Source organism: Chrysemys picta, chromosome 5 (assembly GCF_011386835.1).
Source record: "Chrysemys picta bellii isolate R12L10 chromosome 5, ASM1138683v2, whole genome shotgun sequence".
Classification (NCBI taxonomy): domain Eukaryota; kingdom Metazoa; phylum Chordata; order Testudines; family Emydidae; genus Chrysemys; species Chrysemys picta.
Window position 1 is genome coordinate 46690863 of NC_088795.1, and position 27029 is coordinate 46717891.

Genomic DNA, 27029 nt, shown 5'->3' on the forward strand with positions numbered 1-27029 from the left:
TGAGGGAAGCTTTTTGTTTCCATCTTAAATAGGAGGGAAGTGGTCCGTGGGAATGAGACTAGCAGGGGAATTGGCCTGAGCAATTGGGATTTGGAGATGAAATGGTACAATTTGTGTGTTAGAATGTAGTTCACCCTCCCTCTAAAAATGTTTGCTAACCCCTACCTTAGAATATTATATAGAACCCTATAGAAGTTCTGTATCAGTTTTTATATATACCTCCTTTGCATGGTGGAGTGAAGGGAGACCCTGGGGTCCTGGGGAAAACATAGTGGAAGAGACCATGGCAGCACTATTCCATTAGAACTATGCAGCCATGTAACCCAGGTGAGGCAGTACAGCTGTGACCCTGGAAATATTTTGATAGCACATGGACAGCTTCACTCACCAAGGGATTCTGCCTCAATATTAAAATATGAATACACTTTTTCATCTGTCTGCATCCTTCAAGAAATGAAGTTGTACGGTCCTGCAGGGATTGATTATTGAGGATTAGATTAGCAGAATCTGATCCCCTTTATCAAAAGCATTACATTCCTTCTGAAGTGCATTATTAACATTACAGCCTGAAGAAAGAAAATAGGTAGTAAATTAAAATGACATCAACTAATCAATGTCAATTTCAGTGACAGAAATTCAGTTGTGTTTTGTATTACAACACCCGCACTTGTATCTACTTGTAAAAGTAACACCCAAGAATTCTGTTTCATATGCAATTACATTGTTTGCTGCATGAACATATCTTCAGTTGTTTTTGTTTTCATTATTCTAAATGTACATGTCAAATTCATTACTAGGAGATAAACGATCCATATATTATGGATAAACAATTATGAAATAGTAATTGATATTTTAATGGAAACACTAACAAACTCAAAGAACGAGGAGTACTTATGGCACCTTAGAGACTAAAACATTTATTTGAGCATAAGCTTTCATGGGCTAAAACCCACTTCATCAGATGCATGCAGTAGAAAATACAGTAGGAAGATATATATATATATACACACACACACACACAGAGGACATGAAACAATGGGTGTTGCCCTACTAACTATAACGAGAGTAATCAGTTAAGGTGGGCTATTATCAGCAGGAGGAAAAAACTTTTGTAGTGATAATCAGGATGGCCCATTTCCAACAGTTGACAAGAAGGTGTGAGTAACAGTAGGGGGGAAAAATTAGCATGGGGAAATAGGTTTTACTTTGTGTAATGACCCATCCACTCCCAGTCTTTATTCAAGCCTAATTTAATAGTGTCCAGTTTGCAAATTAATTCCAATTCTGCAGTTTCTCGTTGGAATCTGCTTTTGAAGTTTTTTTGTTGGAGTATTTGAGGTCTGTAATCGAGTGACCAGGGAGGTTGACGTGTTTACCGACTGGTTTTTGAATGTTATAATTCTTGATGTTTGATTTGTGTCCATTTATTCTTTTGCGTAGAGACTGTCCGGTTTGGCCAGTGTACATGGCAGAGGTGCATTGCTGGCACATGATGGCATATATCACACTGGTAGATGTGCAGGTGAACGAGCCTCTGATAGTGTGGCTAACAGATTCTTAATTCTAATGTCATGTATAAATATTCCTTATTATCTAGATCATTAAAAAACACACTCATGTTTGTCTGAAGGTGCCTTAGCTCAACATATTTAGTGATATTAATTGTATATTTAAATAACAAGGATGACATTTTGATTTTTTTTTTAAATCCTGCGTAAAGAAAGGACTTGACTTGATATTTAAAGCAGACATAAACTGGAACAAATGGAATGGCACAGCACTTATTCCTTGGAGGTATTTCCCACCTGGTGTTGACAAGATGAATTCATATGCCATCCATGGGTCTGGGATGGGAAGAACATATGAGGCACTTTATCCAATACCTAGAGAGGATATTGAACTGGGACAGGGGCCTAATTTGTGAGTACAAACCGTATCTTATTTATGCTTGTTTTCTCTTTTGTCTGTGTCTACTAATAAGGCAAATTTGGGAAATCCTTCCTACTGCAGTGTAATGTGGTGAAATACTTTCAGCGTGACATTGATAGAAATTATGAAACTGCCTTTTGAGTCTTGATCCAAAGCCCATTGAAGTCTGGAAATGGAAGTCCTTTCATTTACTTTAATAGGGTTAAATGAAACTCCTAGAGCAGAGGCAGACTGTAGTCTGAAATAGTACGTTTCAGCTAATGAGAATGCAGAACTTCCTATTTAAAAGTATTTTTCATTCACAATTATGAGAAATGTATATACTAGAGGAAATATACTGTGACATGCAAACAAGCTGTAGAGAGCTGTAGTGGGGCGGCTGCTGATAGGTAGGGGTTAAAAGCAGCCAAGCTAGGCTGATTGGTGTGGCCAGCTCAATTAGGGCCCAGCTGGCCCTGATAAGAGAGCTATGGGCCAGGAGCTGAGAGGAGTCTCTCTCCAGCCCTGCGGGAGAGGGCCTAGCTGCTGGAGAACAAGGTACCTGAACTGGAGCAGTGCTGGAGAATAGGGCAAGGGAGCTCCAGCCTGGTAACCCCCCAGGCTGCAGGCGTTGGTGAAGGCCTACAAAGGTACTGGGGCCGCAGAGGTGCAGCCTGGGAATAGGCAGAGGCAGCTGGTCCTACCCCCTTGCCAGTGATGAGTGGCCATTACAGACTGCAGTCTGCCCCAGGTTAAGGGGGCTGGATGATGACTGGCAGTAGCCACTGAGGCAAGGTGGGTTTAGAGGATTGGGGGGATTCCCCTGGGAGGGGAGACCCAGAGTGTCGGGGTACTGCAGGATAAAGTGGCACCAGGGTCCAGGAGGGACACAGGGCCTGAAGCAGGCGAGACACCGGTCAGCAGAGGGCGCTCCGAGCTGGAATCGAGCTAATTCCCAGGACAACCAGCAGGAGCTGCCGCACCGGTGAGTCATTGCTTCGCTACAAGAGCATATTCCACTAGTTTTCCCCCATTCATTAATGGATCCAATTCAGGGTTCCAGTACTAATTTACAAAGCCCTGGTTGAGCAAAGCACTTAAGCAGGTGCTTGATTTTAAGCACAAGAAGTCCCTTTGAAGTCTCCATTGGCGTTTTTGTCCCAGATGGGTCATGATTTTTTTTAAATTGTGGGCTGGATTCGCAGTGCTGTTCTGGATGGAAAGCAGACATAAAGTCATTTGCTCCAGCCTATGAGGATTCCCCCTATGCAGGGGAATATGCAGGTGGAATAAAACTACTATACAAGCTCCTACTCCACCCTCTCTCCTGACCCCAGAGCAGGACACAGCTATGCTGTCCCTAAACTTCAGCAATCTTTGCCTGCCAAAAAGGTTTCTTATGGTGTCTTTACATTGTAGCCCGGCGGCAATGTTCCAGCTCACCTTTGCAGCAAACCATTCATTTTGAAGTGTATTATTAAAATGAATGTTGAAACTTTATTTTTTACTTACAAGTTGCTTTTTTTTATGCCTGTTTCTCACCTATAGCCATCGTCTGGAGTATTTCAAAAGGTTCAGTCTAAAGTGGATTATGGGAGAGAACTGGGAGCAACCTGCATCAGACCTCTGGAAATAGCTTAATCAGCGTCTACAATCAAGTTACTTTCTAAATCACAAACACAGTTATTAAAAAACAAAACAAACTCTAACAAAAAACAACCCCCCCTCCAACTACTTAAAAGTCTATTTTCAAATTGCTGGAACTAAGTTGTATTCTTTCACGGCTTCAAATTGATGTGGCAATTAAAATAAATAATTTAAGAGGCTATTTCTTTTGATAATGTTTTGTTTTATATTGATTCTTTTTAACAATTAAATGATAAAAAGGGGATAATGGGTGTTTTAACCACTCTTTCAAGGCATGTTTTATCTTCCTAAAACACCTCTTATAAAGTAATAGAAACCAATTTAATTATTTTGATCTGTCTACAAAATACAAATGATACTAATATTTGTAAGCTAGACACTAGTGGTGGAGACAAGAAAAGAGTGTCTGGCCCAGGTAAGCTCTGTAGCCACAAAAGCCACTTCCTAGTGTGGGTGTGGTAGAGAAGTATCCCTGTCTAACAGCTGAAGGCTGTCTAATTATAGCCATTATGGAATTTTTCCCCTTCTCTGGTTTGAAGTCTGACTTTGCAGATTACCATGTAATATATTTCAGTGTGACTTTTGGGGAATACTATTGGGGGAGTTACTAAAACCAGGTATTATCTTTGATAGAGGAATATCAGTCTGTCTGGAAAGATTTTTTTTTATAGGGACCATGATGCAGACTAATGGTGTTCTCAGAGGATGAAACTGGAGATCATCATAAAGACATAAACTAAGGCACTATATTGTACAATATTTACTTTCACCTCTACAAAAAATGATTCTATTCTTTTCAGGTTCCCATACCACACAGATTACTCTTTTTGGAGTAAAACAAAATAAGGGGGCAGCACAGTTACTCAACTCTTAGAGGAAATCTTACAAAAAAGAAAGTACAGGATTTAGACTGTAAAATTTTAGGGCAGATGCTGCCTTTCATTATGTGTTTTGCACAGTGCCCTGCATGACAGGGGACACTGGCTAGGGCTTCTGGGTGCTACTGTAATACAAATAATAAAAACATAATAAAAGAAGTGGAGCTCATATGCATGAGTTCTCTCTCCTCAGACAGCTCCATAACTTGCCACCGTGGAGCTCTTCACTTTGGTGCTGGGAAACATATGTGGCACGCCAGCCTTTCCCCTGGAGCCACATGGATCTCAAAAAATCTGTAGGTTCTAGAGGCTGAAAGCTTTACTGCTTCTACAAAAGATTAATTCCACTCTACCCCATTGAAAGAAATCCGATTAAAATACAGAATGGAAACCTTTCACTGTTGTCGGAGGTGATCTAGTTAATAGAAGATAAGCTGTTAGTTCCAGTAACATCAACATCCAGTAACATCAAAACCAATCATGATTGCTTAAAGTACATAAGCAGAATTGCTGTAAGTGGTCTATTAATAACTACTCTGTTTTGAATTTAGATTTTTATAGATGCCTTGGAATTACTAGAGTTGATTGTAGGGTCTTTTTCCTTTACAAATGCTGTTTTTCAGGGTAATTTTCACTGGGATATTACCGACCATACAAGGTGTCCTGTGCTATCTTAGGTTTCAGAGTAACAGCCGTGTTAGTCTGTATCCGCAAAAAGAAGAACAGGAGTACTTGTGGCACCTTAGAGACTAACAAATTTATTAGAGCATAAGCTTTCGTGGACTACAGCCCACTTCTTCGGATGCATCCGAAGAAGTGGGCTGTAGTCCACGAAAGCTTATGCTCTAATAAATTTGTTAGTCTCTAAGGTGCCACAAGTACTCCTGTTCTTCTTTGTGCTATCTTATCCAGTTGTCAGGCATTGATAAAATACTGCAATCCATGAAGCAGGTGATAATCAGTCTATTTTCCTGCCTACAGGCATTCCACATCATTTGCTGATCTTAGAACTTTTCTGAGTTTAGAACTTTTCAGACTCTAGTAAAGTGGATTTTGGAGTTCATATACCAGTAGTCCAACAATGAGACAAAATGGAAACATAGTGTAGTTAAGTATATTGTCCAGTTATGTGCATTTCTAGAAGCTGGACAAAATATGATCTTGGATTAAGTAGGCACAACTCCTAGTGAAATCAGCTCCAGAGCTGAATTTGGCCCAATGTCTTTAAAACTTTCTCCTGCATTCCTTATAATGTCACCTTAAATGCGAGTTTAGGAACTTTCATTTAAAGTGTGTAAAGTTCTCTTTGCAGAGTGTTATTAACTAGAGGGATTCTGGATTAATTCAACAGCCAGGTCTGTTCTTTCAGCCATAAGCCATGCTGTCATGGAAACTTAATTACACTTTAAGTAGGATGCAAATGAGTTGTGACACTACATCATTTCACATGAAAGGTTCATTACTTACATTAACTTGCACAATGCTCTCTCCTAAGCATAAGCCTCATTACAATTTTTCTATTTTTTAACATGGTTAAATGTGAGTAGGGCTTTTACTTTTAATATGTCCATTCTTAACTGCATATCCATTTTAAATCATTTAAGCTTTAAGCTGTTGCATTTATTAAATCAGTATAAAATGAACTAACATATACAAGGCACTGAAATAAAAGTCAGATACATCATGTCTGTTCCCACAGCTCATTCTGAATTCTAGTTTGCCCTTTTTACATGCAGAGCTGTGAAATGTTAACTCGATATAGACATCTATCTTTAGATCTCCTATGTGACTGGCATGCATGCTCCTCTACAGGTGGGTGGGAAGAAAATATCATAGTTTTTAATGCTATAACCAAAATAATTCTGGGTGGTTTAACAACTTAATAATCATGAATTTAGGATGACCAAAAATTGATAAGCGGTGAATCAAGGATGAGTTGTTGTCAAAAAAGAAAACACTGCATAATATGTCTTAAATACCTAAGGAGCCAATAAAAATCAGTTGCCTAATAGAATAGAAGTTAGTCTTTATAAATGACCATGTGGTAGTACTGGAAACCGTGGGGATAGTTTGAAGTAGTTAAGACAGAAGATTGTTCTTTGGAAGTAGTGCCTTTTATCCAGGTTTCACTATGCATTTTTTCTTCCATCTCTGAATGCTGCCTAGCATATTTGTACATTTCCACACCTCCTCCTATACCTATATCTGGTAATAAAGTTATTTTCAAACCCAGACTAGCTTTGATCATCAATTAGATAAACCTCAAATTGCAGCTAAAGCAGAGTCATGGAGTCAAGACTCCTGGGTTCTATTTTCACATCAGCCAATGATTTGTTATTTGACTTTAAGCAACTCATATTTTTTCTTGTTGAATTTAGTGCTCATGCAAAATGTTGGGTTGGTATCCCTGGTGATCTTCTGGCAATTGAAATTCAGTACTTACACATACCAGATATGGGAAAAGCAAGGATCAGCGCTAGTTTCCCTGTATTTTCCTGCCTATATGCTTTACCTCTGACCTCAAGGGATGAAATGGCAGTTCTATTTACAGGCCCATTCAGGCCACAATAAGCAAATGACTTAAGTACATGCTCAGCTTTAAGCATGTGAGTAGTCCCGTTGATATCAATGGGATCACTGTAGAATGGGACTGCTTGCTGAAATCAGTGGGACTGCTCATGTGCTTAAATGGCAGGATCTGAGTCATTGGCTTTTTTTTGCTGAGACTGCCAACAAAGGTGCCAGCTATCATTAACTATGTTTGTGATCTGTACATCTGACTACAGGGAAATCAACTAGGACCACCAAACCCTTTACATTTAGGCCACTGAACAGTCGTCAGATGATAGTAACTTCTAAATGGTACTAACCTGGATTTGAAATCGAAACCAAGAGACAAAATGTGTCACATACCATTAGCAATCACCTGAACTACCCATCCCTTGGCAAATCACATTTCTCTATATATATCTTAACTTTTCTGTGAAAGGGGTATTTCATTGATTTCTTGCACTGTGATCATGCCAAAAAATGCAGAGATGAGCAACTGCTCATTATTTGGTGGTCTATTTCAGTGGAGGGGTTGGCCAGGTGAAGAAATAAATGCCTATTACTTGATCAGTATAATCCCCTTCCCCATTCTTAATTTTCCTATGATTTTCATGTAAACAATGATACAGTGGGGAACTGCTAATGGAAAATTTATTAGGTAAGCAGTCTCCCTCTGACCTTTAATTTTGTGCAGCTTTGAAGTAAATATAACAATGACTCATTAACTGCAAAAGGTCTGCAGTGTTTAAGGAGAGTATCCAAATTGATAAACACAGTTTCTCCCCAGCAACAAAATAATGTGCATCTCCTAGAGGGACTTTGAATATTATCAGTCTTTCTCTTTGTTTTTTTCATCCCTCTTCCATTAGATTATAATATGAAAATGTCCAGATCTCAAAAGTTTCACACTAATTTTGGAACCCATGTGCAACTGCTTGTTTGACGGTTTTGTGATTACACTGCAACTGCCAAACAACATTCCACTGAAGTCTAAATACTCTTGAACCACATTTCTAGAGCTGAAAAATGGCACATGCTTAACAATCCTTGTGCCACCAAACCAATTTTAATCTTTCCATTGCTTTGATAATATCGTCATTGTTATAGCTGCACTTTTTAAGTTAAAAATGGAACTGGTTGGAAAATGAGGGGGGAAATGCTAACGTCCCTCTTTTGCTGAAAAATTTCTAATTTAGAAGTTCCAAAAACATTTGATCAGCTCTTGATAAAATATGATTTCTTACATTTGAGCTCTTGTCTTCAGGAAACGTTTATTTTAGAGCTGTTTTTGGTTCATGAAAATATCATATTTGAAGATGGCTGTGATTTATAATGCTGTTGTGTAATGCCTTAAATTCTGTGACAATTATTTGGACAGGCAGAGTATAGTAGTGCTGACTACACGGATCTTCCAGAATCCCAACTCATATGTCCCAATAGCTAAACAGTGTATACTGTTGCATTGTCAGTTTATGCTAAGTTAGCATAATGACGAACACTGCCACTTTATTGGTCCTTTTCGGCGATACAGCAGAGTTATGATCACACCTATCAGGAGTTGGTGACATGAGCTTCAACCTTTCTGCAGAAAGCGGAAGAAAGTGTTCCCAGGCGGGCATGGAAAGGTGAAGATAACAATAAACTGTTTTGTAAACCCAGTTGCTTTTGCACAATCCCAGAATCTGTTACCCCGGCATGGGGAATTACCATCTTATTTCACAGAGAGAAGCCACAACGAGGATCTGCTAAAAACAAGCCAAACAGAGGACCAGAAGCACAATGCACTCCTTCCAAGATTTTAGTCCATTCACTCAAGAAATAGTTGTAGAAACGCTAATGGTAATTAGGGCCACCACCTATGATTTGACATCTGGATAGGAAAAGATAGTAGAGAACAACTATTAAAATCAACTGTCAGTCCCTCCTTTGGGTTTAGATTGTGCCGTTTAAGCACCGCCATGTATAAGGGGCAATGTGTAGCTGGACCAGTCTAGGAAAAGGCCCAAGGAGGAAGTGTGACTCAGAGTCACAATTGCCTCCTTGCTCCAAGATAGAAATTTGCTCCAATCCCTTACTAGATGCAATATCTTCCCTCTCACAGCAGCTCAACTCTGCTGGCTGGTGTGTTGGGGCAGAGATTGGCTCTTTTGCCTTCTTCCTGCCCTCTCCCTCAAGGGAAGTAGTGGCTTCATACATCCTGCTCTTTCCCCTGTGTCTAGAGCAGAGGTCCATGCAGGAGAGGTGGAGGCACTGTTGAAATGATTATTTATGCAGGCTATTATCAAGACACTAATTTAACCATAAATTCCTTTATTAAATCCAAAGGCCAAATCATATTTATACAATTGCTATAATCATGTCTAAAAGCCTAAATAATAAGCAATTTACTACATCCAAACAGTAACAAAACACTTACAAGTATTTGATCAAGATACTTACAAATTGACAGAATCCAGGGGTGCTTAGACCCATACTGGTTGGCTCCAGCATGTTCAGGCAGGTATTAGCAAGGACCCCTTTAAGAGTCTACTTTTACACCCTTTAACAAGTGATGTCATTGCCAATTGCTGACTTTAGCTAAAAAACAATCTGAGACAGTTCACCCTTATTTCCAGTCTTAATCCAGATAAGATTTATAATCTCCTTTATCCACAAGGTTTTTCCTCCCTATATCTTCCCTTCCTTCATGCTGGCCAACAGTTTTTCATTTGCACCTGGGCTCACATTGATCCTAATTTTTGAGATTCCACTGGTGTGTGGGGTGGAAAGGACCATGTTGGCTCTTTTAAAGACAGATTCCGTTTGACTTATTTAAAACCTTCTGCAATCACTGCTATAGGTCAGAGGCCTTGTTAGAAACTTCCTCTTCTTTCATTAGCTATTCTTTGAACTAGACATCCTGCCTACTGTATTCCTTCTGGCCTTAGAACTCATTACTTTCAAAGCCTTTCTTTTACTTGCTAGGTGGGGCCTTTCTTTAAAACACATATTTCTTTAACCAAACGTAAGCTAACTTTAATTCTCTAATTTTATATTTATTCTTCAGTGGCATTACTGCCCCTTTCGCCTCTATGCCCTTTATATACATTGAAGATTTTTTCCAGTATTTAGGCAGGCATGGAGCCACAGCGGTGGACTGGCGAGAAACTGTATGGTGAATCAGAGACTGATAATGAAAACTGGAGAGGAATTTGATGCAGGTGCAAATGATTTTGTGGGACCAGATGAGAAGTGACCAGATTGAACAGGGAATGCAGACAAATCAGAGCACAAAGGAGCGAACATAAATTAAGCCTGGAGGAAGAAACCGTGTATTCATCGATTAATTGTATTAAGTAATCCCCATTCTTAAATAAATGGATGATACTCAATAACATTACTTCAGAATTTCCCTGTTGTAGACATAACCATGTTAGTAATTATTCAGGTAGCATGAAAAAAAATTTTTAATGTACATAAAGTTGAAGGTACATTTTGGGGTATGATTGTAGAGTGGGATTTTTTAAAGTGCCTAAATGACTTAGCCCAAAATCAGTGGGACTTATGATCCTAAGACATTTAGGAGCTTTTGAAAATCCCACCCAAAATGTGAAAATATAAAAGTTACAACCTTCATCTCCACTGCTTTGTACCTGTGCAGTCATCTAAACCAATGCAATGTAGATTTAAATGCTACCATTCTAATTTGGTAGCAGTTTACACCCTCTTTGCACAGGTGTAAATGGCTACACATGATAGCAGAGAATTAAGCTCTGCATGTTCACATTCTGAGCAAAAAGAGGCCATGTCTACACTACAAAGTTTGGTTGATGCAAGTTACATTGGTGTATAGCCACTGATTGTAGTATGTCACTCATGTACATGCATACTTGGGTGCTGACATAGGATGCACAATTCTATATTTGCAGAACTTGAATGAGTACTACTACAATTGGCTGTGCGATGGAGAAGATGTGGAGATGTTCAAGTACAAGAACTGGATTGCTGATGGACACTGTGGGGAAAAAAATGCCAATTTGCCGCTGGCATGCATGGAGTAGCTACACATCGTGGATTGCCACTTCTGGGGCAGAGCAAGGAGCACTGATTGGTTTGCAATGCAGATTTGGATGGTGATCAGTGGCTGCAGAACTTTTGGATGTGAAAGGTCCCTTTCCTGGATCTGTGTACTGAGTGCGCCCCAGCCCTCCAAGGATACCAAAATGAAAGCTGCATTGACCATGGAGAAACGAGTATCAATCATGCCTTGGAAACTTGCAACACCGGATTGCTACCGGTTAGTGGGGTTCTATTAAAGGAGTTCTTGGGACCTCTCCTGAGCCTCAAGGCTTCCTTTGTGCACCTCCGCCCTCAGTTCCACAGGAACCAGTGAAGCTGCAAGGAGCCCTCCAGTCAGCTGGACATGGCAGAACAGGGTGATGTCCAGTCCTATCCTGACTTGAAGACCTGTCCTTTACCCAAGTTAGAGATCCTAACAAAATTCTCCAACTTCATTGAAGAGCAGAGAGCTGAGACAGGTCTATACCCAAGTGGCAGTTGTCAATGGGGAAATAGTGGAACCTTAACAAGCTGAAGTCTTCCCTCATTTTGAGATTCAGGGTAACCACCTAATATCACCTTGAGAAAGACCAGAAGGCAGAAGAAATCCAGACCCAGCTCATAGGCCTTGGGCCAACGGAGAAAGCTTCCCTGATTCCCCTCCTGCTGGTGAACATATCATTCCAATGTGCTGGGATGGACATAGCTGGCCCCTCAAAAAGAGCATTATAGTTACCAATACATTTTGGTAGTTGTGGACTATGTCCCCCAAGTATCCTGAGGCCACACTCTGCACTCTATGAATGCCAAGGCAGTCACTTTATGATGATTTTTGCCCTCATTAGGGTATCACAGGAAATTATACCGGACCAGGGAACAAACTACATGTCCCAGACAATGGAACAACTATGTGAGATTTTGAAAATAAAAACCCTCTGAATGTCAGTCCACCATCCCCATACAGATGGGCTGGGGGAACGGTTCAACAGGACCCTAAAGAATATGCTAAGAAGGTTCATCACTATGGATATCTGACACTGGGACCAATTACTCCCTTGCCTCCTGTTTGCCATATAAGAGGTGACACAATCCACCACTGGCCTCTTGCCACTTGAGCTATTATACAGAAGACAAGCATGAGGGATTTTGGACCTTATTCAGGAGATGTTAGAAGAACAGTCACCTTGAATTGATTATGTGATACAGCACATTCTTAACCTTTGAGAGAAGCTTGAAGCTTTGGGCTCGATCACCAGGGAGAAAGCTCCTAGAGAGCAGCCTGTAATAAAGGGGCCCACCTTCGGGTATTTCAGCCTACGGATTGGGTTCTCTTATTACTTCCCAGTGTAGAATCAAAGCTCCTGACCTGCTGACAGAGGCCTCATGAAGTGGTGCAACGAGAAGGACCTGTGAATTATGAGATCTGGCAACCAGATGGATGGAAACTCCAACAGGTTTGCCATGTGAACTTTTTAAAGCTATAGCAGCCTTGAGAAAGCCTGTTGATAGCATCCTACTTGCTGTATAATGTACAATATTTGGAGAAAAATAGTTACTTGCAAAATCCTCTTATACTTTCTGATTGCTTTTCTTGTTTTAAAATTTATAACATTGTGTAAAACAGAGAAATGGAACCCCTTTTTTCAATTTTGTTGTGCAAAAATTACTAGAGATGATGTATTGTTACTGAATGTAAATCTTAGCTGTTAAAGAGCATGAAGCTGTTCAATTTTAAGAATAACAGAACTGTATTTAATATAGTCAGAAAAAATGTCTTTTAAAAGGCAGTTTTTTGAAGGCGGAGATTTTTAAAGGTATAGGCATTGCTGCACTCAGGAGCCTCAATCTCATTTTTAAAGGGCTTTAGGCACTTATGAGCCAAAATCCCATTGACAGTCTAAATCCCTGTTGAAAATGAACCAGTTTGGCATTGCAACACTGAGTGAGTCACACCTAAATACCTTTAAAAATCTGGGCTTGGATGCCTACAAAGATCTGATAGAAAGTAAGGGGCAAAGCTCGATTTACACGTCAAAGGTGGGATTTTCAAAAAGGCTCATTACTGGCCTATCTGTCATTGGAATCAATATTTTACTGGAGTGGCCTAAGAGAGAGGCCACTTTTGAAAATCCCAGCCCAAACTTGTTTCAGAAATTATTGAATAATGTGTAAGCGCAGTTTCTCCATATAACTGAATTGAGTCTGAAGAAATAGTAAACTAGAATTATTACTATTCAACTAGTTAGCAACCTAAAGCTCATTTGAAATGATCAGATGTAGAATGAGCTAGGTCAGGTGGGAATGAAATAAAATAGTAAATAAAAGAAAGAAGCATTCCTATCTTGACAATGTCTGGGTTGGTTGCGTAATGTGTAATGACCTTGTGCCAGAAGATCAAACTCTAGAGCTTGGAACCATCCTTTACACTTTGTAAGAAAACTGGCTATAAAAATATTCCTAAACAACAATGCACTGGGGAAAATGCACCATTGTAACATGCCATTAAAAATTAATAATCTCTAGAGCTAAGAATTATTATTTAAAAAAAAAAAGACTGTTCAGACATATACAGGCCTGTACATAGAGCAAGTTAGAAAATCAGTACAATTGGGAGGAAAATAATGGTTTAAAACAGATTGAAGGAAGAGAAAGTATCCCAATAAATCATCTGTCAGTGTAGATAATAGAATACTGCATCATTTTCTATCAGCTAGAATAAAGGTTATACACAGTTTCTTACTTCCCAAACAGTATGATCTTGCTGCCATATTTAATATTAGCTTCCATTGTGACTGTGGGCCAGATTGTAGCTCTACATTATGTGGCTGTACAGGGACATAAAGGGGTATAAGACCCCAAATAAATCCCCCTGTAGGGTCTTCATTCCTCTCAGCTGCAGGTGCAGTCAGTGGGGCTGGAGGAGAGAGTAGGAGCTTCACATCTGTTACTTCGCCCCAGCCTAGGTTGGTAGAGTAGACTGGGAAATGGGCAGCACTTTGGCTCTGCCCCCATAATTTATTGGCCAATACAGCTGGCACCAGAGATTTGGGTAGGAGGAGGAATTAATCTATTACTGATAAGTGTCTGGAAGGGGTGGAATTGTGACTTGGATTCCTCCTGAGGTAAAGCAGCAATGTACTGCCCCATAGACAAAGCAGTGGCTAAAGGCACAATCTACCCTTGTGTGTTTAATAATGGAAACACTTTACATACTTTTCTGTAATTGGTTGTAATAATTTCTGAAGACTCTAAAGGATGTCATTGTATTTAATAATGATAGTAAAGCCTCCACAGAGGCTTTGGAGAGACAATGGCAATTGAAAGAGGGAAGAATATGATTTTCCCAGCAAACAAAATGTTGACTGCAAATATTATTCAAAGCATTCTGAATAAAAATAGTAGTATAAAGGGGTGGCTTGTCTAGCTTTGAATACTGTGATGTTAAAAATCACAAATATTTACATTTGAAAGAGAAACACTGGGAAATTTTGATGTCTTTACAGATAATGGCTTGTAACCAGAAACACTCTTTTTACAATAACACTTATAAGTATTATCTTCCTATAATAAAATTGCACGGATGTTGCAGTACATTATATATTAAAACTGAAATGGACCAGACACAAATTCTGCCACCATTAAATGGTACCTTAGGGCAATTTGATTTCGATGGGACTACTTAATGTCACTTAGCCCTGAATAGCACCCACCCTACAATGACAATATTGAACTAGATAATTTAATACTGCAGGTCTTTTTTCATTTTGATCTTTTTTGATTCTGGGCCTTATCCTGATTTCATAAGTCAGTGGCATTTTTGCCACAGACCAGAAAGAATGCAGGATTTGGCCCTCTGAGTTACAAATTACCTCATTTCATTCTTTTCTTGTTACTATTTCTAATTGTTTAAAATTAGTATGTTAGGTGTTAAAATTGTGAAGTAATATAAAACATGGAGTTTTGAGCTATTTCCCCCTCCTGTACTTTAACTGATGCAAAAATATTGTCTCAAATTAAAAGTTGTTTTTTTGTTGTAGTTGTTGTTTTTAAAGAACCCTATTCAAGACTGTAGCTGAATAAACACTGTAATTTCATTAATACTATGTGGGGTGCAGAGACTGTGCTGGAAATACATATGCGTGAAGTTTTAAGAAGCTTTGTTACCCACTAATTAAGCACAGAGCGGCCCAAACAGCTTGACATACTTATAACCTTTAATTTTCTATTGCCCTTAAAGGTATAAAATGTTCACTTCATGGTGTGTTCACTTTGGGCAGTTCATATCATCTTTGTCATGGAGTCTTCGCTAATGGCCTCCTCCTCCTGAATATACAAGTAAAAGTGCAAGAAGGCATTTAAATCAATAAAGCCAACAATAAACAGCATGTGACTCATGCATGCCTTTTCAGTTAAGAAAATACATTGGGTAGGGCATATTGATGTTTCTTGTGACTAGCCATACAGAATGTTGACTGCAGAAGTCTATATGAGATGAATATCTAATTGGAATTATGTTTACAAGGAACTGTTGTAGCAAGTGAATGATAGTGAGAAAAATATGCAATATAGCTTTCTCTTACTGCATACTTCCAATGCTTACAGAATCGCAGTTATCATTTGGAAATATGGTCATATAAATGTGTTTTAGGGCTTGATTTCAAATATATTATATCAGCATCTTTGCTACAAATTCTGTTTAAGAAGAAATCTATAAGTCTGAATAACCTTCTAGAAATATTATGCAAAATCTGATCAAGAAAAGAATGTGTATCAAGAAATGTATTAAATATATCTATAATAATTTTCTTTTGTATCCTACTTACATTCTATGGCTCGTCTGTTTAACCAACCCCCTATTGTCTTTGGCTCAGATCCCCAAAATATTTAGGTGCCTAACTCTCTCATTGATTTCAATGGGACTTGGGTGCCTAAATACATTTGAGGATCTGGGCCTTTATTCTTTTTCCTTTATTTCAAGTTCCTGCTCTTACTTGGGATCATATACAATTTTGTTATTTGTTGTGTGAGTACTCCTGCCTGTACTGCACTAGAATTTCTGTAACATATCCACTACGTTCTGCCATTGTCATCTACTATCTGCATACTTACTTAGCTTCCTCCTTTTAGACATTTCTTTGTCTCAATAATGTCCACACAGATGCATCCCATGGTGATGGAGTGCTGATGTACTTTGTATTATCACAGCTTTCTCCTAGTGTGAATTCTTTGTAATTTTGTTTCTTCAGGAAAAACTCATTTCAAAAATAGGAATTGGTTTACAGCATGGCTTACTGCTTTAGGTTTCTAGGAAATCATGTGATTTGACCAGTGTCTTGGTATAGATGAATGTTTCTATCCAGTTAGAATGTGGGATTTTCCTGACAGCTGGACCTTTATTCTAATCTCACTGCTTTTACTATTGGAGTAATAGTTCAGATACTTGTTCATTTTTCAGAACATTTTCAACACTATTCTCGGAGCAATGGGCCAACTGTTGTTCCCCGTTACACCAGCACATGTCCATTGAAGTCAGTGTAGTTGCACTGGTATAACTTAGAAGAGAATTTGACTCTATCTACTTATATGTCCCCATTGCCATAATAATCATTGAATCATAGAAGAATCATAGAAGTGTAGACTGGAAGGGACCTCAATAGATTATCTAGTCCAGTCCCCTGCACCGAAGCAGGACTAAGTAATAACTAGACCAGGTACTTGTCTAACCTGTTCATAAAAATCTCCAATGACTGAGATTCCGCAACCTTCCTAGGCAATTTGTTCCAGTGCTTAACTACCCTGACATTTTGGAAGTTTTTGCTAATGTTCAACTTAAATCTTCCTTGCTATAATATAAGCCCATTGCTTCTATCTTCAGAGGTTAAGGAGAACAACATTTTACATACTTGAAAGCTGTTATCATGTTCTCCCTTCAGGTGTTCTCTTCTCCAGACTAAGCAAGTCCAATTTTTTCAGTGTTTCTTCATAGGTCATGTCTTCCAGAACTTTATTAATTTTTGTTGTTCTCCTCTGGACTTTCTCCAATTTGTCCACATCTTTCCTGAAATGTGGTGTCCAGGACTGGACACAATACTCCAGTTGATCCATTATCAGCATGGAGTAGAGTGGAAGAATTATTTATCATGTCTTGCTTAAAACACTCCTGCTGTGATACATCCCAGAATGATATTTGCTTTTTTTGCAACAGTGTTACACTGTTGACTCATATTTAGCTTATGATCCACTACAACCCCCAGATCCCTTTCTGCGGTACTCCTTCATAGGCAGTCATTTCCCATGTTGTATGTGTGCAATTGATCCTTCCTAAGTGGAGTATTTTGCCTTTTTTCTTATTGAATTTCATCCTATTTACTTCAGACCATTTCTCTAGTTTGTCCCAAACATTTTGCATTTGAATTCTATCCTCCAAAGCACTTGCAACCCATCCCATCTTGGTATCATCCGCAAACTTTATAAGTGTACTCTTTATGCCAGTGATTTTCTGTGATCCACAGTCTGTCTAAGATTTCCCAAGGAGTCTGCACCTCCATTCAAAATTTTTAGGGGTCTGCAGATGAAAAAAGGTTGAAAACCACTGCTCTATGCCATTATCCAAATCATTTATGAAGATATTGAACAGAACCAGATCCAGGACCGATCTCTGTGGGAACCCACTCGATATGTCCTTACAGCTTGATTGTGAACCACTGATTACTCTCTGGGAATGGTTTTCCAACCAGTTACGTACGTACCTTAGTACAGTAGCTCTATCTAGGTTGCATTTGTCTAGTTTGTTTATGAGAAGGTCATGTGAGACAGTATGAAAAGCCTTACTGAAGTCAAGATATACTATATCTACTACTTACTCCCTATCCACAAGGCTTGCTACCCTATCAAAGAAAGGTATTGGGTTAGTTTGACATGATTTGTTCTTGACAAATCATGTTGACTGTTACTTCTCACCTTATTATCTTCTATGTGTTTGCAAATTGCTTAATTATTTGCACCATTATCTTTCTGGGTGCTGAAGTTAGGCTGACTGGTCTATAATTCCTTGGCTTGTCCTTATTCCCATTTATATAGATTGGCACTATATTTGTCCTCTTCTAGTCCTGTCTCCCATGAATTTTTGAAGATAATCACTAATGTCTCAGGCATCTCCTCAGTCAGCTCCTTGATTCTATTCTAGGATGTATTTCATCAGGCCCTGGTGACTTGACATCTAACTTGTCTAAGTCATTTTTAACTTGTTCTTTCCTTATTTTAGCCTGAGATCCTACCTTGTTTTCATGTTAGACCTGTGATTGTTACTAACCTTTTTGGTGAAAACTGAAACAAAAAAGGCATTAAGCACTTCCACCATTTCCACATTTTCTGTTATTGTCTTTCCCCCTCACTGAGTAATTGAACTCCTGTATTCAACTCTATAAATAGATGTATTAAAGTTAATGTTACATGCAAACTAATCGTAAACATTTCAAATTCCTGGAGGAAAGCAAGTGAGTACCATTAAAAAAGAGAAATTAAATGGAGCCTTCTGAATTTAAAAAAGCAAGTATACTTCTGTACCTATCATAAACACAACTGTGCCTCTATGCATTTTTGTGGCTCAGTTATTTTTGTAATCATGACCATGAAATAAATCAATAAAAGCTCATGTTACTATGCTTTTCACAATTTTTTTAGATAGAAAGATTACTGCTCAATGCCTATAGAAAAGTTCAACACGCAGTGTTAACCTTTTGTGAGCCTTAGTTAAAGATGCATTTTTCAGCTCAGTGTATGGTATCTAATTACAATATATACTTAATAAATATTGGCTGGTTGCTCTGCATAAACAAATGCAAGAAAAATAGTAGAAAAAACAGAGTAACTGGCTCTCAAGGGAAACTGTTTATAGATGAAAATTCTGAATGATTTCAGCAGTGAATCTGAGCTATACCTTAGTAAAAAAAAAACTATTTGAATTTACACTGCTCTAAACAGGGAAAACAACAAGGCATGTCTACACAGGGATTAATCCTCACCAGAGGGGTGTAAATTCCGATGTGCACTAGCATGTCATGCACTAACTGGCCCGTGTGGACCGTGCTGGCATGCATTAAAAGTTCCTTAATGTGTGTGAATGTAATGCTGTCAGGACTACATTAATGCACACTAGGAATCTTTAATGCATGCCAGCAGTGTCAATGCATGCCAATTAGTGCACAATGTATGGTTGCAGACTAGAATTCACACTCCTCTGATGCAGACTAATGTACTATGTAGACAAGCACTAAAGCCATTTGTGTTGGTTGAACCCTTGTTTTCACAGTCCATGAGTGTGTGCCTCAAAAACCAAGGGAAATATCATACAGATCCATTTGCAGGGTAAATTCACCCTGTGCAAAGGACCAACACAAAGCCCATGCATCACTTAACTTCCACTAAAGACCTATTTTGGGGACTTAAGTGGCCCATGATCCTTTTGCTGACTCTCAACATGAATTCATTTCCCCCCATAGTGAAAGAGTTCTGCTCCAGTGCTGACAGGGTGGAAGAAACTTTTCTGCCATTGGGAGTGATATGGTCTTGATGCCAGATATTCAGCTGGTGTAAATTGTCATAAATCCATTGGCTCAGTGACTGCACATTTGGCCCATTTACTCTAGACAATGGATCTGAGATGCACAATGTGCTTACATCTTTAGGAGAATTATATTAGAGAAGGTTGTTGTGGTAGTAGAAGAATAATTTCAAAACATATTTTGTTAACGAAGGTAGGTTCTAGTGGTGGTTTCTTCAGTGAGCTTTCTCTGCCCATCTCAGATTATTACTTGTAAGTCTGAATATTTTTCAGAAAAGGTTTAAGTTGGAATGGGATGTTATTTTAAATTAAAGTTAGAAGTAAAATTATTTTTATAGTAAGTCCACAAACAGAACATGAGCTGCAGCCATTTTTCTGAGCAAGTGTACGGTGCTTTTAAAAGGTTAATAATGAGATGCCCCAAGGATCTGCACTGAGATCAGTGTTATGTACTATATTTATTATTGGTTTGGTAGATGGAGTTTGAACAGTGGGGTAGCAAAATTTATAAATGACACAATTATTTAGGTTGGTGAAGTCAAGAAATGTATGAGGCTCTTCATGAGAACACAACAAAGCTAGGCATTTGGGCAAAACAAAGAGAGATGGAATTCAGTGCAGACAGTGCAAAGTAACATATGTTGGAAGGAGCAACTTGAACTATTCACAGGCAGACGAGTAAACTACTCATGCACACTGATAATCATACATGTAGTAACTCAAGAAAAAGACAGAGTTGTGCTTGTGGATGGTTGAAGATATCTGATTAGTGTGCAGTGGTGGTCAAGAAAACAAAAAAGATATTAGGCTGAATTCAGAAGGGGATAGTGTACAGTACAGAAAATATTATAGTGCCATAACATCAGAGAATGTCCAGAGAAGGGTAACAAAAATGATTAGAGGCATAAAAAGATTTCCATGTGAGAAGAGATTAAAAAGACTGTTGTACAGTGATTTATAGCATGTATAAAGTATGTTTTACCATTTAATAGATTTATTGTAGCATAGCAAGTTTCATTCATATGCAGTAGTACAATATGAAGAATATAATTTCAGTGCAACATTTCTGGGAAAAAAATATTTCCTTAATGATATCTCATATTATCAGCTATTAAGATTTAAATAGTCCATTCATAAAGAAAAAATGTGTCTGTTCAATTATCATTTAGCTATTTAGAGGATTGTGGAGCTTTGTTTTACCTGCAATCTTTGCTAAACCGTTAAAAACTAGGCAATGTGTCTTGTATGCTTTAGACAGTTAAAAACAAAAATAAGTATTTTATAGTTCTCAATAATAACTATCTAGTCACTATTCATTTTCGTGACTTTTGTTGCAGAAGCATTACTCATGATGGACTCGTTTTGTATGAATGTATGTTGTAAATATCTTTTAATAGTGCTTCTGCATTTCAGCATTGTTAAATAGAGTATTATTTTAAAGTGCTATTTTGCTTGCCTAACAAGCAGCCTGCAGCTTCTGCATCTGTAAGCTATCATCAATTCCATGTCTGCCAATGTTTTGTTTGCCAACAGATTTCTAGTGAAAATAGTCTCAAAAAACTAAATCAAACCCATGCTTCAAATGTCTGAAATATTGTGCCTTGGAGCTAACCCCACCTTTGGGGTTGGTTTTTTTTATAACCACAATTTCCTGGAGGTGGCAGCAAAGTACACACAAGCAAAGTAAAACCAGCCATAGCACATAAACAGGCAAAGAGATTAATGATGCTGTGCAGTACTGACGATGACTGACTAAATGCATCAGCCTTTTCTGGCTTAAAATGACAGTGTAGGTAAATAGAGAGCTGACGTATTTATCAATTTAGTTTTTAATTATATTGGTTTGCATCCCCAAACCCTCAGAATCTCTTCTTTTTTCTGCTCCATTTTCAACAGAAGAGAGTTCACATTGCTTTATTCTTTTCTTTTCCTGTCTTTGTTTTACTATAAACAGATACTTAAAAGAAGCTTTCTGATTAAAATTTCTCAGTTTTATGCACCAATCTGCAGCATTTCACAACCTATCTTTATTATTCTTACCGTACTTTATTTTTAAATAACTTTTCCTAATCTTGGCCACACACTGCATTTCAATCCTTCTCAGTTGTCATGTCTTCAGTATCCATAATGGTATGATTAATTAGCAAGGTGATGCATACTCTAATAACAGATTGCAAAGGACATCACATTAGACATCCTAAGAGTCTCCTTTATGCCAAAGTATACATACAATAATGCCTTGGCAGACATGAGTTATGCTCATCGTTACCTTGAATAACCGGAACTGTATCACTTGTGAGTGCCGGGAGAAACATTATCAAAATGAAAAAGAGAGAATGTGTTGCTGCCACATTGCAGCTGTTGGTTTCAATGTTAAACTTGTTAGTCAAAATGCTATTGGGTGGAATCAATAAAAGCCACAGTCAGGACACTGCACAAGTTAGCAGACTAAAGCCAGGTCTCCACTACAAACTTACATCAGTATAATTACGTTGTTCAGGGGTGTGAAAAATCCACACCACTGAGTGATGCAAACATACCAACCTAACCCCCAGTGTAGACAGCGCTATGTTGATGGGAGGGCTTCTCCCTTTGACATAGCTACTGCCTCTCGTGGAGGTGGATTAACTATGCCAATTGGAGAAGCTCTCCTGTTGACATAGTAACGTCTTCACTAAAGAGCTGCGCTGCTGCAGTGTTTTAAGTATAGATCTGCCTAATGCAGGAAAGTTTGGTTTAGTGCAGGTTAAATAGGAACCTTTGTAAAAGATACAGTGTAACATAGGTAGAATGTATAACTGTTTTGTAGTGTTTTAGTACTAGTGAAAGGTACCAGTTTGACAGCCCTGGAGAATGAAGTGATTTATCCACAGATTACATACAGCACAGGCAGCAGTAGAGCAGCTTCCCCTGCACTGCCAGACCAAAGTGCTTAAATCCCATCATGGAGGCACCACTTTTAGGGACCCACCGGGCAATTTATTTTTCATAAATACCCAGTATTTGGCCTTTCTGTTGAGACAGATTAGTAGTAATTGCAATAGACCTTTTTGTGATGTGGACTTTATGTCCACCAACAACTGGAGTGAGGCCACAAGCCCATTTCACATACCTCACCCTAACAAAAATGATGGGGGAGGGTTTTTTTCAAATGTACAAAGGGTAGCTTGGCACCCAGCTCCAGCTGAAAGTCAGTGGAAATTGGGTGCCTAGTTCATTTAGTTCCTATGAAAATCTCTCCCCAGGGTGCTAATATACAATATATATGAACACACAATGTTTATTTTCCAGCCAGATTTGACAGTCTCCCTTATGTGCATACCATCACACTCTGAATGCATGTTTTATATGTTGTAAATATGCATATTGGTGGCTATCTAGTTGCAACTAATAGCCACACAATTTGGGATCTTCCACTAAAGAGTCTGTCTTTTATCCATGTCAATTTATAGAAAAATAAATCATGTACACTAATAGAGATGTATCCTGTATACATATGTAGACTAATGCAAATATTGTTTATAGCTCATTTGCATGAGCAAATAGGACCTAGATATTTTAAAACATATGGTTTAGCCGTGCTACACTATTTAGCTTTAGGAAGAAAGATTTTGATTTTGTATTGTTTAAATGAACTGTTGAGAACCACCATGCTCAGCTTACCTGAATCCACTATAGACTTGGTCCAAAGATAGGGGCAGATATGCTTACTCACATTAATTCATAGATTTTAAGACCAGACTGGACCATTATGATTGTCTAATCTGGACTCCTTCATAACACAGGGTTTATTTACATTAGAAAGTTTCTCTGGTTTAGTCTAAGGTCTGAATTTAAACCAATTTAGTTAAACTTGTTTTTTTGAATACTCTTTTTTTTGGCTTACTTCAACATTTTTTAGGTTTAGCTTAAATCAGGTTTAAACTAAATTGCAGTAAGTCACTCTTAAACTGAAATAAGAGAGTCAATAACTGGGTTTGCACCAGTTTAACGGAAATCATCTTAAAAACAGTATTTGAATTAAACTGGGGCAACTTTGCTATGTAGACAAGGACACAGACCATAGAATTTTACCCAGTAATTCCTGCATCAAGTGTATAATTTCTGGCTGAGTTAGAGAGTATCGTTTGTATCTTGATGTAAAGATTTCAAGTGATGGCGACTCTGCTATATCCATAGGCCAATTACCCTTGCTGTTCAAAATGTGTGCTTTATTTCTGGACTGAATTTGTCTGGTTTCAACTTCCAGTCTCCAGACCTGGGATCTTATTGTGCCCTTGTCTGCTAGATCAGTTAAGTAGTACCACATTTCACAAGTACTTCTGTTGACTTCATTGGGACTACTTATGGTACAAGGTATTTGACGTGAATACAGATATCATAATCTGGCCAATAGTGAGTCAGTTCTTTGGGTGTAATTTATTTCGTTCCTGAGCATCCAAACTGCATACTTTAGCTGCCAGGTAAACTGGAGTATTTTGATGGATTTAGGGATAGGTCAAGTATTTAAAAAATCTTGCGTATTCAGTGCAATGTTCATTATCCTAGCAAGTGAGTAAACACTTACGTGCCAGTTGCTTTGTGTGACTTCCTTATCTCCCTTATCGATATCATCTTCTAACTTGAGATGATTCCCAATGATAAACCAATCCGCTGATCATTTATCCTAACTATTTCTCTCACCTAAATGTGGCTTGCTCGGACTCTTACTGGATATTCCTGCAGTGCTTTAACCATGAAAAAATGTGGAGATCTGTGAACTACTAGCATCTAAGCAAAGAATGCAAGAGGTACAACAAACAATGTGTTAAAAATGTGATTGGTAAAATTTAGACTTTCATAATAACTGAATGTTCTGGACCTTAATAGTAGTTTTCTGTAAGATTTTAATTTGTCTGCTTTCAAGGGGATTGTGCAGCTTCAACTGAATCAAAGAGTGCACATGTGGGACAGACCCTCAATCTTAAAAATGAAAAGTGGGCAAATGCATACATCCTTAAAATAGTAGTGATATTAAGCCAAGTTTTCCAACTCCGATTATAAATGACAACAAATTAATTATAACTAACCAGGTAACTTGTTAAAGACCTATCAACATCTGGTTTGTTTATTTGCGTATAATAAACAAAACATTTTGTAGCCTACAAATTATGTACATGGTTAACCATGCAACTCCATGTTTCTGTTTCCTGTAATATACATGTTCCTTGTGTTTTCTACACTTACTTGTTGCAGCTTGTCCTCATTTAGACTATTAACTCTTTGGAGCAGGGACTGTCATATATGAATTTGTACACTGCCCAGTAAAATGGGTCCTTTATTATGACTGGGGCCTCTGGCATTATCAGAATATAAACAGTAAATAATAATTGTTTATTTATTTCAACCTTTGGACCTTTCCTGCATTAGGATATCTTGTACATGTTCATAGGACATTCATATCCTGTTCATGTAATGTCCCAGTAGAACCAGACACTTTTTTGTGAGAATGATTTAGCAGGATTTTTAGGGCTAATACAATCAAGCCAAGATACTATTATGCAATATTCGTTATAGTGTTCTCAACAGTCTGTGTTTTGGTTGGATATCTATTTCACCTCTGACCAACAATTTAGTGAGGCTAGAGACAAGTGTGAAAGCAAACAGAACGATCTGCCAATTATACTGCAGGACATTAAAATAGGCTGAAATGAAGAAATTCAGACTTCTTTTGAGTTACTTGTAATTTTTAGAAAGTTCTTGAAGCACTAATCTTCTGAGCTTCGTTCCTGTGACAGATTGTAACAAGACAAAAAAATGAAACAATGAGGAAAAAAAAGAAAAACCGTACTGAAACCATTTTTAGCGACCAAGACCAAAATAAGAATGGACAACAGTATGAAACCTTTTTACAAGTGTGTTCTCATTACAGTCTCAAGACTATAATGTCTTTGTGATTCTCCTTGGATAATGACCCCCTGCTGGTGTGTGCCCTCTAATGAAACCCATTTATGGGTGTTTTTCAGAGTTGCATGGCATGCATTCAAATTTTCTATATTGCCATTAAATCTCTGTTAAGTACAAAAAAGTGGCAACCTGTCATACACCAAACTAAGTCCTGAAACTTACTTCTGCAGCTTAATATTCAAATTGTTTTTGCACAAATAGCTGGTTTCGGTACCTAAGGCTGACTCTGTGGTTCCATTGGTTGTGGTGGGTCTGAGCTCATTTGTAGTGGCAGGGAATAAATGATGGACACCAGGGTTGAAATGCTAGCCCCCATGAAATTAATGCCAGAATTTCACCCCAGATGGGTATGTTTATTAAGTCAGAGCATTGGCATATCACCATCACCAGGCTTACAGTGTCCAATTGAAGGAATGCTTTTATCTAGAGCTTGTGCTTTTACCATGGCAGCTTTTTGCCAAAATATTGCTTTATGCATGATATCATAGGACCGCATCTTTAAGTCACTGCTCGTTTTACAAGAAACTTCTAATGCTTTGCAACTCAGTGAGCTACATTCTTGTTTACACTTTTGCAGCATTTGAACAGCACAAAGGGGCTAGAAAACAGCTGGATCTCGACAGCTGAAAATTCCACTGTTGTAGGAAGGCCCTCAGCCGGAGTATTACGAACATGGCTGTCACCTTTGCAGAACTGCACCCCCCCCCCACCATTTGACCCAACTGGGGGGTGGGGTGTTGGCATATGGAGGCATGGTTAGTGAGTTGCACTCTGGCTAGGCTCACCTAATGTAGGGTCCTTCAGGAATTATAGTCAGCTGGAAAAATTTAGAGTTGCCCTGAGGCTGCTGTAACCTGCACCAAGGTTGTGAGTGGAACAGATCTGCCCTGAGAACTAATGAACCATAACTAGAGCCATGGTAATACCCCAGCACTGCTGCAGGGGGTGGAATCTCAGAACACCACACAGTCTGGTCCAGCATTTCTCCACATTATCTGTGGGCTGTCTCATTTACGTGTTCAATAGGGATTTTCTATTTTGATTTGCTCCTTATAATAGTAGGCACCATTAATGGCTGGAATAGATATGGAAAGCATATGCAACCTTTTTAACTTCCAAAATTATTAAATAACCTCCTTCTTCTCCTTTGGGACTGACTTTCCTAGGCCTAGCTTTTTCCCCTCAAAAGAGTGCTTTGTTTTTTAATTTGAGCAAAAATATTTCATTCACTGCATGGAATCAGCCCAACAGAGAACCAGAACGCACACCATGTGACCTCTACTATGTTAGAATCCCCAACGTGAAATTTGAAATACAGCATCCAAAGGTGTCCTAAAATTTTACAGATGTCTAGCTAGTGAAAAAATTGGTCCAAATTTCTCTTTTGGTGTAAACAGGTGAAATTCCATTTAAGTCAATGGAGCTGCACTGATTTACACCACCAGGTAATCTGGCCCTCTGTGTCCAGTTCTAATATTTCATTAACATGAAAATTATTT

The 27029-nt window shown here is 38.4% G+C and overlaps 1 protein-coding gene across 1 annotated transcript in view; it reads left to right on the plus strand.

The window, feature by feature from the left end:
• The window catches only part of LOC135972111 (UPF0462 protein C4orf33 homolog), a 34151-nt gene extending 30489 nt beyond the window's left edge, over nt 1-3662 (plus strand). Inside the window, exons 6-7 of the mRNA XM_065597711.1 lie at nt 1721-1920; nt 3457-3662. Of these exons, the coding sequence (XP_065453783.1) occupies nt 1721-1920; nt 3457-3544 (288 nt within the window). The 3' untranslated portion in view covers nt 3545-3662. The remainder of the gene's footprint in view (nt 1-1720; nt 1921-3456) is intronic.
• The last annotated feature ends 23367 nt before the right edge of the window (nt 3663-27029 follow it).